The sequence below is a fragment of the Sus scrofa genome, chromosome 3, assembly GCF_054392235.1.
Source record: "Sus scrofa isolate SSC_HxYL_T2T_F1_AM1 chromosome 3, Sscrofa_HxYL_maternal_Yorkshire_Landrace_v2.0, whole genome shotgun sequence".
NCBI classification, from domain to species: domain Eukaryota; kingdom Metazoa; phylum Chordata; class Mammalia; order Artiodactyla; family Suidae; genus Sus; species Sus scrofa.
Genome location: NC_139385.1, coordinates 119035943 through 119049963, shown reverse-complemented (window position 1 = coordinate 119049963; position 14021 = coordinate 119035943). Strand labels below are relative to the sequence as shown.

The following is a 14021-nucleotide window of genomic DNA, read 5'->3' as shown; positions in this document are numbered from 1 at the left end:
CGTGGGCAGTGATGATGGCTGGGCTGTCCCCTTCTGACAGAGGTTCAGTGATAGTCATAATAGTTTATAGGTTTAGATTACTTTACAGGTTTCGAAGCTCTTTGCATGTATGTTGACTCCTTGATACAGCAGTCTGTGATGTAGCCGACCGATGACCTGTCATCACTGCTGCTATTTCCCAACTTCCCAACCGTTCTTCCGTGTTCATGGTGAACTTTAGGAACTGACTGCCTTCCTCTCCACTCTAGATCTAGCTGTTCGTGAATACGGGGTTTTAGGGAGATGGTACCTCCAATACTTTGGGCTTCACGTTCTTTGTGCTCATCTTTTTCCATATGAGCAACCCGTCCACGTGGCCGTATCTTGGATCCTGTTCCCCCAAGAATTGTTCATCTCTAAATGCTTACATTCTTCAGCTACTTATTACATACTTAGTAATTTATAGTTTTAACTAGTTATAGATGGGTTCATTAATCCTATTTTTATCCAATTTACAGTGGATAAAAACAGCCTGTTTAAAAAAAATTTTTTTTTCACTTTTGATGATGCAAATGACTATAATGCAGGTAAACTTTGCAGATAGCCGAAGAGAAACTCATGATCCCTGGCGATTCATTTTTTTTAAAGAAATCCTACTGCAATACCCTCTGCTCCTTTTAAGTTATGAATATCTATTTTCTAAAGAAGGGTTAAATATATGTTAAAAGTTAGTGTTTTTGTAGTCAGTCTGGATAACTAGAGTGTGACTTTTCTCACTGGTTAGAGGGAGGAAAATGGTGATATTAGCCAGTGAATTATAAAATTACCCCAATAGTTTTAAAAATAGTTTTATCACTCTGAAACCCACTTTTTAAGATTACTTGTTAGCTCCATTTGTAAATATATATTTTATTAACACTTTTTTTTTCTTTAGTTTATGGGGCTTCCTTAATTGCAGGAAAAACCTTTTTAATGAACTTTTATTAAAATACAGAGTACATATAGAAAAGTACACAGATCATAAGTAAACATGAACTTTCACGGAGGGAACGCACCTGTGTAACCCACCCGTAGAGCGTGAGTCAATCCTTACTGGCCTCCCAGAGCCCTCACAGTCTGCCCCTGCCCCCTCTGCCCACACACACCAAAGACATAATTTCAAAGTAAAGTCTAGCAAATGAATATTTGTGCGTGCTGTCGCTCTTTTTTTCCTCTTTGCCAGTCTTTGAATGTGTTTATTCTTTTTTCTCTATTTTTTCTGAATGTTTGTGTTATTAAAATAACACACAACATTTGTTTTTATAAGTTGTAGTAGAAGGCTTGCAACAAGATATAGCAATTTCCTGCCCAACTGCTACCCACTCCTTAAGATCCTTCTCCCCAAAGGAGAGAACCCACTTTGTATTCCTTTTGCCATTTGCCCATCTCCATATTTCATAATAATAATTATATATGGCTATTTTTTTATTAACCAAATTTTAGGTGTTGTCTGTTGACATACATTTATAGTACATGAGGACTTAATTCCCTTATACCAGCCTTTCCAATACTTCCCTTTCTGGTCCTCCCAGTCTATTTAAATTAAAATTGGTGGTTAAGTGAATATTTTCTATTAACATTACATGCCTATGCAAATTATTTTTAAAATGAGTATTATTGGATACTATGATTGGTACCCACCCGTTTTTTGCTTTTGTGTTTCATGGTGTTAACACTTGTCTTGGTTTTCATATGATTCTCTTTGTGAGCTTCTGATCTAAAATCATGATATTTCCTGTCTTCCTTGTTCTGTCCTTCGATCTGGATGCAGTCCTTAACCCTTGGACTTGCCAAATCCAGCGGAATCTTCCAGTCCTGATCTTTCATAGATGTGCTCTCCTTATGACTTTCTTCTTCCCTTGTTTCTGCCACCTTTCCTTAGTGTGTAGACCTCTGTTCATCTTCCCTCCTCTTAAATCTTGTTTCTCTTAAGACTCTCCTCAGTCTGATTCTTAGCCAACACGGTCTCCTTAGGCAATATCTGCCAAGGCCGTGAATAACCTGTTATTTATTCCTCCGTTTAAACCTCTCATCTAAGGCCCAGATCCAGCTATTTAACCATTGAACATCAAATAGAGAGTATAAAAACAAATTTGTAATTGCCTTTCCTCCCATTCAGGGTAGAGAAACGGCTAAGTACCTCTGCTTAGGGTATCTGCATATGAATGGGGTTGAGGCTTTCTGTATCTGTGACACCTACAGTTCCCTTTGCTCTGCCCTGTCCCCCATCCCCAACCCACAGGCACTCTACCTTTCTACAGTCCCCCCATATACCCACAAACACCCCCCCCACCAGCTTTTCCCATCTCAAACACCATTGCTGCAGCTCTCCATTTTTATGGGCAAGAAGGCCAAAAGATTTCTCCTCCCCCCGAACTACTCATCTTGGCTAAAGTGAGGGAGGTGGGATGTTGGGCCAACTGTGAGAGCCCAGAAAAAGCAAGGCATTGTACTAATTTAGTATGCTTCATTTGTACATGTTAACTATTTCAACAGACCATCTCTTCGAAAGCATGTTAATCCTTGAACTATTTACCAAATGATTGCTTGAAATAGGCAGTGCGCATTCATGGCGTTTCTCCTACATTGTGACTTGCAGATTTAAAACCATGAGTGGGATTGTAATGTCGGTTTCATTACTTTCAGATTTAAAACTGTACATGTTGGATTGTAATGTGAATTTCCAGGCAGAGATAATTTATCATGTCCATCAAAAAGGAGAAAAACACAATTGAGTGTTCTGTGCACTTTTATGCCTGTGTATGTTGAGGACCGCGAGTCTGAGCTCACATTCCTAAAAGTGTTCACGGGCCAGAAGAGCCTCGATTCCTTGGACGCATCGCGTGCCTGGATCAGAATGCTCTGGGGAGACAGAGAAAGGGGTTACACTGTTTGCATTTCCCTTAGCAGCACGCTTTCTGAAAGGTGGGTTTGTTGGGCACGAGTATTGATTGTGTTAGTGCTGTGTGCTGGGCACGGTGTTAGACACTAGGACACAAGGTAATGAAATGTGTTCCTCTCCCCGAAGCTCAGGGTAAAAATAAATGCGTGGCACCCTGTCCCTTGGAACCTTGCCAGCTCAAAGCGCGGTCTGCGGTCTGTCAGCATCCGCATCAGCATCACCTGGGAGCTCGTTAGAAATACAGAATCTCAGTCCACGGTGGAGCAACCTGTCCAGCCAGGACTCGGCATTTCCAGCAAGCTTCTGGGAGGTGCCAGCGCTGTCCGTCAGGGGCCACACTGAGCAGGGAGATCTTAGAGCACTCTCCTCGAGCTGGTTATTTAGGTGGATCCAGGTGTCTTTGCTGTCCTCCCATCGCAAGAGTGACTGAGGATGCACTTTCTCTGCTTCTAGGAAGCCTTTTGTTTCTTTCCTTTTTTTTTTTTTTTTTTTTTTTCTTTTGTGCTTTTTAGGGCCGCACCCATGGCATATGGAAGTTTCCAGGCTATGGGTCAAATCGGAGCTACAGCTGGGGCCTACACCACAGCCACAGCCATAGCAACGTGGAACCTGAACTGCGTCAGCAACCTACAGCACAGCTTACGGCAACACAGGTTTCCTGACCTTAATGAGGAAGGCCAGGGATCAAACCCACGTCCTCATGGATACTTGTTGGATTTGTTTCCGCTGTGCCACAATGGGAACTCCCAGGAAGTCTTGAGTTACCCAGTCTGATATATGTGACAGATGCACCTTGTTGTTCCATGAAACCCATGGTGGGGCTCAACTGAACTCCTCTATCAAAGCATCTGGGGTAGAGTGAGTAAAGACTAATGAAAGCAGGAGGGCTAAGACGTTGTCAGATTTTGAGCAGACCTGGGGTGGTTGTAAGGACAAGAGATACTTTCTGAGTACCTGCATGCTTAAGGCAAATGCTTTAGCAGTTTATCATTGAACAATTAGGAAGGGCCAGGACCTTTGAAAACAGAATTAGAGTGTTATCACTGCAGTCCAGTGGCCCAACCTGAGAGGAAGATTTAGGACTCAGTAGGAACATTGAATCAAATTGTTGCACATGGCCGAACCAGGCGAGAAGAGAATCTAGGTTGATGCTAAGGTCACTGGTCCTGAGAGTGCAGGAGGAAGAGGGATCTGGGATCTCTCTTGGCCTTTTGGACAGATGGAGTATGAGGTGTTGATGGGACATGTCTGGTAGGACATGCACGATCCTGGGGCTCTGGAGAGGAGTTGGACTGGAGCTGTGCCACCAGTATCAGGCAGACTTGTGCTGGTGTCTTTGCAGCTATCCGTGTGGGCCAGGGGGAGCCCTCAGAGTGAACAGAAAGGAGCATGGACCAAAGGACCATGTGGAGGATGAGTCCTCCACGGAGCCTACAAAAGACACTGGGAGAAGTGGTCAGCATGTGATTCCAGGCAGGGGTTCAGGATGGCTCAACTTGTTATTTTATTTTTAAAAAGTGGAAGGGTGGAGTTCCCTTGTGGCTCAGTGGGTTAAGGACCTGGTGTTGTCATTGCTGCAGGCTTTTCACTGTTGTCATTGTTGATGGTGAGGGTAGCCCTTTGGTTTTTCGTTATTGTTTACTTGTTTCTAGCTTACCGATTTCTTCTGTGCATTTTTTAAGGTCCTTAAAATTCTGGTCAGGGCAGTGATGGATGGAATGGCTGATCGTAGTGGAGATATTGCAACTGGCCTCAGAGGAAAGCTGCAGGAGTTATTTGGCCGAGTAACTTCAAGAGTGACGAATGATGGAGAAATCTGGAGGCTGTATGCCCAAGTGTATGGAAATGGGCAGAGTGACAAGCCTGATGAGAACGAAAAGGTGAGTCCTTCTGCAGTCGTCCGGGGCTCTTGCCTTCTGTTGGATTGCATATGTAGTGGATCTGCTTTTTTGATGGTTGGAGGAAGACTGTAATAATTTGAAAGAGGAGATTAATATGCTCAAGTTTTCATTTGTGATTCAGAGTCTTTAACATAAGCACTCTGAATTATGGACAGGTTAAGACTTGTAAGCATTCATCTTTTCTCTTTTCGTGAATTTTTCTTAAATAATTGTTCTGTTTCCTGCAAAAGGGTCTCTTTAACCTGCTCTCCTTCCAGAACTGCAGCAACAGCTGGTTCTTGTTATTTACTCTGTACCCCTTTCTGCAGGCTCCTTGCTGAAGACGCGGGTAGACAGCGTAGAAGGACAAAGGAGTGTTTAAATCCGAGGTGGGGACTATGAAAGGGAAAGAGAAAAAAGAGCTAGATAAGAATATTGGAGAAGAGCTTTAAAGTCTAAACATAAAATATTTTATAGAGGTTGCCCTGCCCCTTCCTCACGAGTGCGGTGGAACACCAGTTCCATTCAAGTTATGCCTTTAGCCTCTTATCTTAGAACTTAAAAGCACCCCCCGAGTTTCCAAGGTTAGAATACTCAATGTTTTGTGTTCTTTTCAAAACGCCAGCAACAAATCAAACGTACTTCTTGTATGAGTTTGGAATTTGCCGCAGTACAGCTAATCTGTGGGATTCTTAGCCGTTCTCTCCTCCCTCAGTCCACCCAGCTGGCTTCCACCAAAGCCTCGTCCGCCCGGAGAACACATACCCACACGCACGCAGGTGCGCACTCCTGCCTTCCACCCTTCCATCTCGTGGGGAGTTATGTATCTTGCGTGTGCGGCATTAAGGGTACTCTGAATTCTCTGGTCTGGGACTTCTCCCTCAAACATCCACGGGGTGGGGTTGTAAAAGAGAGTGTTTTAAGTGTCTATGAATTTATCACCTCCAGTAATTCCAGAGTTTTCACCGAGTTCACACCTGGTTCTCCAAACTGGCCTCCTAAGCTGATGGCCACAATTGCTAGGAAATGTGAATGCTTCCTATAGATTTCCAAGCTTAGCATGCATGTTTTTTCTGTTTATCTCTTTCCAGGCACATCCATGTGATTTCTTTTATTTGCTCACTGCTTTTGGATGTGTGTCTATATCCTTTCTTTGATGAGAACAGTGGAGACTGAGCTGCTGGTTTTTCATGTTGGAATTAGTTCCATATGACTTCCAGGAAGCAGAGTTTGAAATGTGAATTCTACTTGTTATTCTGAATGTTGTTCCTTTTCTTTCCTCAGGCATTCCAGTATCTCTCGAAGGCATATAAGTGTGACACACAGTCCAGTTGTTGGGAGAAAGACATTACGTCATTTAAGGACGTGGTTCAGAGAGCCTTAGCACTTGCACATGGTATTTGATGGAACATTTGAGAGCTATGGCATATTTTCATGTATTTTTAACTGATAAGAAAAAGTATTAGTCAAAAGCAAAGTTCCATTACAAATAATTTCAGATTATTTCTTACAGTGAACTTGTATTTAATTCAGCAAACATTTATAAGCCAACTATTATGTAGTAGGCACTTTAGAGCAATAAGAAAGAATAGATTAGAGGCTTAAATAGTGTTTGAATAAGTGCCAGGTGCTAGAAACTTTAGAGATATAAAATAACTTTACAGCTGTATTTAACTTCGCTTGACATAGTCTGTTTGTATTGGTTAAGAAAATCTTAACTTTTCCTGACTCATAGTCTTCTTTTATAGATGAAAATGTTTATTCATAAAAATACATGGATTTCTGGAGTACATAGCAATGTATATCCAAGAGCTATAACATATAACAAAGGAATTCAAGCTATAATCTAAACTATATTTTTGAGAAATGTAGGTGAAACTTGAGGGGAAGGATAACCTTACATATGAAGTTGTATGCCTGTTAGGTAAATATATTCTAGATAAAAGCTGCTTTTAATTATTTGCATTAATGAAAAATAGGCTAGTTAAAGGTAGTAAGGCACTTTTCTCTTTACGTTAGAATATGAGCATTGATGACCTGGGAATGAAATTCAAATAAAATAACAAAGCCACGCTGTTAGGAACTGAGTCACAAGGACTGTGAACCTTCCCTCAGTCCTCTTCTAAGTTCTGCAACCGATAGTTACAGCAAATAGGGAGCCACCAAGGGACAACAGAAAAGGCAGGACTTTGGAATCAGGGAGACTAAGCTCTAGGATCAGCTCTACCACATACTAACTAGGTCATTCAGAGTCACCATTGCTTAGCCTGTCTGAGCCTTATTTCCCTCATCAGGAGAATGGGGATAATATCTACCTAGGGTTGTTATGAAAACTTAGTAAAAAACACATTGAAACACTTAACAGTACACATGGCTTAAATTTTAATCCCTTACCGTCTCACCCCCACCCTGTTCCTTCTAGGGTAGAAGCTCTGAGCTCTATGGTAGGGGACTCAAGACCAAAAAGAAAAAAAATGAATAAGAATAAAGTTTAACTTTGCCTCAGAAGAAGTCACAGAATGTTCAAAAAATTTAGAAATGGGTTTAATAGTTAACAGTTCTACTTCTCATCCACAAAGAGATACAAATACCCATTTTCCTGGGTCACCTACCCCTCAACAGATCAGGTAGAAGTTAAACGCTGTATAGCTCAAGTTGAGTGTAGAAAAGTTGAGGTCATTGCTGATGGACCAGTGGAAGGATGGTCTAGTGTGGCTAGAACGTATGCGGCTGGGCTGGCCTCTCGGTGGGTGGGCCCCGACGGCCCTCAGGCTTTGTGCCTCTGGCCTTTGTAGATATAGTGCTGTACTGGGGGAAACCCACGCTAAGGGATCTTATGTACACAGTGATAGCAGGGTGCAATTTACTTTGAAGAAGTTATCTGATCTACTTCAGCTTGCCAACCCTAAACATTTCTGTGAACAGCAGGCTCTGTATCAGTCAAAGCCAAGATATTTTCTGTAATCTGTCAAATATAAATGTGCAAGTTAAAGAAATACTTGAGGAAAAGCCTTCATTTTCGCATCTTAAAGTTTATTTTAAACTATTTTTAGTAACTACCCCCCCCCCCCAATCTGGGCAATACTTAGAGAAAAACAAGTATCTGTTCTTTTAAGTTTCCCTTTGGCTTTAATGAATTATGTGTTCGTGCTCCTACAACATTTTATTCATACTTGGGTGGATGCTCAGCTTTTTTTTTTTTTCTAGAGATATTTTAGATTTATGAAGAGAAATCTTAACTCTTTCTCTGTTGCTTTTGCATACCAATGCTCTAGTGAAGAATGAGCTGGGTTTCTCTGTTATTTCTATTCTTTTTTTTTTTAATCTTTGTCCCATCACCATTCTCCACCCATTTTGGAAAAGGAAATAAAACATTTTTTAAAATCGTCACATGGTTTGCTTCTTTTTGGGTAGCTAGTTTTTTAAGAGTAGCCATGTGCTTCAGAAAGCTTTGTGAGACACTGCAGTGTCCAGGTAGTGCTGGAGACCCTTCTGTAAGAGTGTCGTCATTGTGTACACACTGTTCTGTCTGCAGGGTGTTCATCTACAGTCTCTGCTGTTCTGTTTTCTGGGAAAGGGTGGGCAAAGGTTGCTTCCTTCTTTGCCATCCAGAAACTTTAAGGTAATAGTTATGGCTGGTTTGTTTGTTTGTTTTTTGCTTTTTAGGGTCACTCTTGCGGCAAATGCATGTTCCCAGGCTAGGGAGTCGAATCAGAGCTGCAGCTGCTGGCCTACACTACATCCACAGCCTTCATCACAGCTCATGGCAACGCCAGATCCTTAACCCACTGAGTGAGCCAGGGATTGAACCCGCATCCTCATGTATACTAGTCAGATTCATTTCCGTTGTGCCACAATGGGAACTCCTCCTCCCTTGTTCTTAAAAAGCATTAATAGCTGGGCCTTCTACAAGGCAGGGTTATACCCTCTTCATGACTTCAGGTTTTAGGAAAATGGGCTCCCCAGGATGCTGGAGGCAGATTTGTCAGGAATGAGTGACTATCTTTGCCATAGGATACCAAGCATGGCTTAGCGACCCAAGAGCCTGGCCATGGTCACCCCTGAGTGCAGGTACCTAGGTGGTTGATGTCAGTTATTCCAGAACAGTGATGTAAATGGAGCATGAAAGTGAAGTTGAATGAAATGAAAAGAATTGAGTTGTAAATATCTGCCATGTCACTTCCTTGGGCTGGTGCCGTCAGCAATTGTGAGTCCTTATTCAGGACTCAGACTGTGGGAAGCCCCATTAAGATGGGCTGTGTCTGGTTTTGCTCCCTGTAGACACCTTGTGTTAGTTAGATCATGTCTTTGCCTAATTTCGTTAGTCTGTGCTTATGTTTGTGTGTGTGTCTGTGTGAGTTTTCATAGTCTCTTCCCAACAATCTGTAACCCACCAAAAATCACTCATTTTCCTTAAGGTTCTCTTTTAGCAATAAATTTTCCTTCTTAACTGATAAAAGGAAAAATTAGGCATGTAACTTATTTCTGTTTTACCAAAATAAAAGTGTTCCATGGAGAAATTTTTCTCAAGATGGCAACTATAACATCCTAATTAAATAATTGCTTTTTGTAACTCTGAGTTATCATTATCAACTTTTAATGGGTGTTTCCTCCATATTTGTCTTCCAGTGGCTATAAAATGCAGTAAAAATAAGTCCAGTCCGCAGGAGGCCGTACAGGTGCTTTCTTCAGTTCGACTCAATTTGCGGGGCCTGTTATCTAAAGCAAAGGTGAGACTGAAATGTGGCTTAATGGGAATTATCATAGGAAAGAAGGTCTTTGGTATCAGCCAGTTGCTCTTAAGTCTTTTACACGCGGGATGATTTTAGGCCCATGTGATACTTGAGATATCAGCCCCTAGGTGGGTAGTTATACCTGTGAGGACCTCGTTGACCTGTGACTAAACTACCCCACTCATGGGTCACTTAGAAGTCTTTGAAATTAATATTTATAATTCGGCTCTTGAGGTTTTATAACTTCTTGAAGTAAAATTAAAACGATGCTCTCCTACTTATTACCACTTGTCCCAAAGTGTGGCATAGAGACTGCTAGTAACACTTGGGCAAACGTTTGGTTTTAACATATATTTACTTCAAGGCATATTAGGAAAAGCATTAACTCATATATCAAACCTGCAATTTCCCGAATATTATTGTTTATTTTTTATTTATAGTGGTGTTCTAATGTTTCCTTTAAAAACATTTCTATTAAAATAAAACATTGGGAGTTCCCGTCGTGGCTCAGCTGAAATGAATCCGACTAGGAACCATGAGGTTGTGGGTTCGATCCCTGGCCTCGCTCAGTGGGTTAAGGGTCCGGCGTTGCCATGAGCTGTGGTGTAGGTCATAGACTCGGCTGGGATCCCGCGTGGCTGTGGCCTAGGCCAGCAGCTGTAGCTCCAGTTGGACCCCTAGACTGGGAACTTCCATATGCCTCAAGTGCAGCCCTGAAAAGACAAAAAAATAAAATAAAATAAAATAAATAAAATAAAATAAAACAAAACATTGATTTAGAGATAAATATTAAGTAGGTGGTATATGGATCTGACAAAAATGTTAAGGTAGGTGGGCGACTTGGGTTTGACACCTAAAGCCTAAAGCAGGTGCGCTCGGTTTACACATACCAACCTGTGAATCGGTGCTAGGATGGGGATACCGCAGAATCAGTGAGGGAGCTTTTTGGAAGACTGGACTCCAGATCTTCAGCTGTGATAGACCAGGTCTGAGACAGAGCCTGGGAAATATGTGTTAAATTCCCCAGATGATTCTGACCTACAGCCAGGTTTGGCGTATATACCTCCGGAAGCAAAATTTAAAGGAATGTAACTTCTAGCACAATTTAGCGCATGCCTTTACTCGCCTTCACTATTTATTCTTGGGTTGCAAACTAATTTTTACTCATTTCTGAGAGCAAGTCCTTAGCCTGTGAAGGTCACCTCTGGACGCGTGTAAAAACCTTTCCAGAGTAGGCCTTTATATTAATTGCTTGATCTTTTCAGATCTTTTCCCAGGATCATGTTTGCCTCTTTAGGTTATTAACTCACTTGTCTCTCCTTATTAATCTGCATGCTGGAACCAGCTTTCTGTAATCTATCTGGGGAACTATTTCCTCCCAACTTGGCAGCACAGCTTGAGATTTATGTGTCTCCCAAGAAGCTGCAGGAGCTCCCTCAAAGAAAGTTAGGGTAGTAGACTTTCTCTCACTCCCCTTCCTAAATCGGGGGCTAAGTTTCCTAGTTTCGGTGAGAGCACTAACCTACCCGTAATTGTTTATTTCTTCAAGATGTACGTCACAGATTTCCCTACCTCTGTGCAAAGTTTTTTCTTATGATTTATTAATTTTACATGGATCTGTACTTATATGACTTAAATAGTCTTGTCTGTACTGCCCATCCTTTCATATTGTGGAAGATTCCCAAACATTGAAAATGAGGCCTCAAAACATCAACTGTGTTTAGATTTTGCTCTCATTACATCTCAACTGAATTATCCAAGAATGGGAAAAATTGTTTCCCAACACCTCCTTTAAAAAGCACGTTTTTTGGAGTTCTCTTATAGCGGGTTAAGGATCCAGCATTGTCATTGCAGAGAGGCTTGGGTTGTTACTGTGGTGTGGGTTCCATCCCTGGTCCCAGCAAACTTCCACGTGCCGTGGGTGTCGCAAAAAAAAAAAAAAGTCACCTTTTTGCATATTTTGCACATAATATTTGGAAGTTTGGAAGTCTCTGATTTTGTAGTAAATCATTCACCTTTTCTACTTTTTGAACAAATTGGGTTTGCTAAACAGAATTGCATTCCAGAAGAACCCTTTTTCAAAACATTTCAAAAAATGAAAATGGGATTTCCCTAGTGGCTCAGTGGATTAAAGATCCGGCATTATCACTGCTGTGGCGCAGGTTCTATCCCTGGCCCAGAAACTTCCATGTGCTGTAGGTACGACTAGAAAGAAATGAAAATGAATGCAGATGACCGTGTTAAATAGCAGGCTTTGTTTGCATGAATTTCTGGTCTTTTCTTGCCAGGCCTGGGACTGCATGGAAATAAACTAGATAGACTCTAGAGGCTCACCTAAAGTCACCTAAAGCTACGTAAATTACAGTTCTGATTAGAACACACACACACATGCTCACGTGCATGTGTGCACGCACACACACACACACAGTGTGGTCATAAAATCCCGGAGCTGATTTTCTTGGGTGCCTATCCTGGCTTAGCAGGCAGTTTCTAGAGAGGCATTCCAGAATGTTTCAGCCTTAGTGGCATTATTGAAATATGTTGCAATATGCCACCCAAGGCAGTTCCTTTTACAGAAGGAAGGCACTTTTATTTTGGGGGGCTTCTTTTGCTTTTACCAAATCCTGATGATTTTTGTGACCTCTGAGTCCTAATCTAAAATTAATTTTTAAATAATTAACATAAAGAATGTGATTTATATGAACTTGAATATAATATATATTTGTTTTGCTTGTATACACAATGAATAGATTTGTTTTGTTTGGATGAATAATGTCTGCTTATCCAAAAATCATCTTATAACACTGAAAGAAATAATCAGTATTCAAGGCAGCCGTTTTGAAGAGCAGAACTCATTTGAATTTACAGGTTCAGGCCTGTTTTTTGATTCATCTTTTAATTATTGAAGCTTGTACATTTCTAGGATGGTGAACAGAACAGACACTACCGTTGCTACTAAAATGTGATATAATTATGCAAAGGGAATATTAATTCTCTACTCTGTATCTATATTATTTTAAGAGTTTTTGTTGTTGTTGTTTTGATAGTTCTGCTTTGGTCTTTCTGTTGCAGCAACTTTTTACAGATGTGGCAACTGGAGAAATTTCCACGGAGTTAGTTAGTGAAACAGCAGCTATGGACGCCTTAGTAACAGAGCTTCAAGACCTAAGCAACCAATTTCGAAATCAGTATTGACCACCCTGGGAACAGTTTCTGAAGAAGGTGTTTCCCCTTCTGGAATTTCTCTCATAACATGTGTATCTGAAATTCAAAATACTCATTTTTTTAATAAATTTTTCTTGTATGGCTAACATTCTTGTTTTTGTGATTTTCCCAAACATGGCAGCTTTCTGAAATACAGTAAATAAAATGTCCCTTTCCTCTTTCCTTAAGCTTAATTATGGTTGAATTCACTATTTTAATTATTCTTCAGGTATTTCAGCACAAAGAGAAAAAAAAAATGTAGTTTTCTTTTTAGTATATTCTCTCTCAGCCTAAAATGAATTAGATCATTTTTTGGAAAAAGTCTACTCAGGGAAAAAAAAAAAAAAATCACACACTAAGTTTGTGGAATCATTAGATTGGCTGATGTATTATCCAAAAGTGATAAAAGAGTATGTTTGGTGATGGAAACCGTTACACGTCTTGAGATTTTTGTATTTGGGTCAGAAAGATACAGGCTTGGCTAAATTAGACATGTGGGTATGGCTTAATTTCTAAATCAAGAAAATGTAAAAAAAAATGACCTAACTCATATTTTGACGGAACCATTAGCCAGTAGTAACCAGGCTGACCCGCCTCATTGTATATACTGCCAGCCCTAAAGATGGTTATTTAATAAGGTTATTGTGAGTGAAGACAGCTATAAATGGTGCCATATTACAAAAATGCCAAAGTAGAATGTTTTCTTAGTAATGTCTGTGGAAACAAATACTGAAGGCAGCAGCTGAGCTTAATAATCTTACTCCACAAGTCACAGTGAGGAATTTGAAGTCCTGGCTTGGGTTGCTGAATGTTGGGCTCCATACATAAGTCATTTGACCCTTGCTCTTTTCCATGTCTTTATTTATAAAATGAGAATAATTTCTGTTCCTTGCTGCTTTGTGAGTTTGTACTGACTTTGGAAATTTAAAAAATACATAATTCACAAATGTAAGTATTCTGAACATTAAAAAAAAAAGATTTTAAAAACTTTCCTCAGTGAATTTGGCTATAAATGCTTAGCAGTGCTTCCTTTCCTTAACTACCTGCTTCTTTTTTCTAGTATCATACTAGCCTAAAAAAAGGTTGATGTATGTTTCAAAGCAGTTTCTCTTATAGGAGACACAGTAACTATGAGAAAGACCAAAAAAATGATGTAGTAGCACTAGAGAATGTTACATGTACGCCTGTAGCTTTTATGGAAGCCAACGGAGAATAGGTCGGTGGGTGAATGGATGGATGGATGGATGGAATAAGGTATTAAGATTAACCCTTTTTCAGTACTAA

General features: G+C 40.5%; 1 protein-coding gene and 1 long non-coding RNA gene across 3 annotated transcripts in view; one reads left to right on the top strand and one right to left on the bottom strand.

Annotated features, from left to right (window-relative positions):
• TTC27 (tetratricopeptide repeat domain 27) overlaps positions 1–12844 on the top strand; it is a 177001-nt gene extending 164157 nt beyond the window's left edge. The window contains exons 17-20 of one of the 2 annotated variants that reach the window (XM_021087655.2): positions 4603–4800; positions 6085–6196; positions 9430–9530; positions 12606–12844. In XM_021087655.2, coding sequence (XP_020943314.2) covers positions 4603–4800; positions 6085–6196; positions 9430–9530; positions 12606–12728 — 534 coding nt within the window. In that variant the 3' untranslated portion in view covers positions 12729–12844. The remainder of the gene's footprint in view (positions 1–4602; positions 4801–6084; positions 6197–9429; positions 9531–12605) is intronic. The other variant, XR_014842314.1, reaches the window with a different exon arrangement.
• LOC146404888 (uncharacterized) lies at positions 932–7503 on the bottom strand. The gene is made up of 3 exons (XR_014842320.1): positions 7413–7503; positions 4578–5196; positions 932–2880 (listed from the first exon to the last, which is right to left on the bottom strand). It is a non-coding gene; the product is annotated as an uncharacterized LOC146404888 (long non-coding RNA).
• Positions 12845–14021: the final 1177 nt, after the last annotated feature.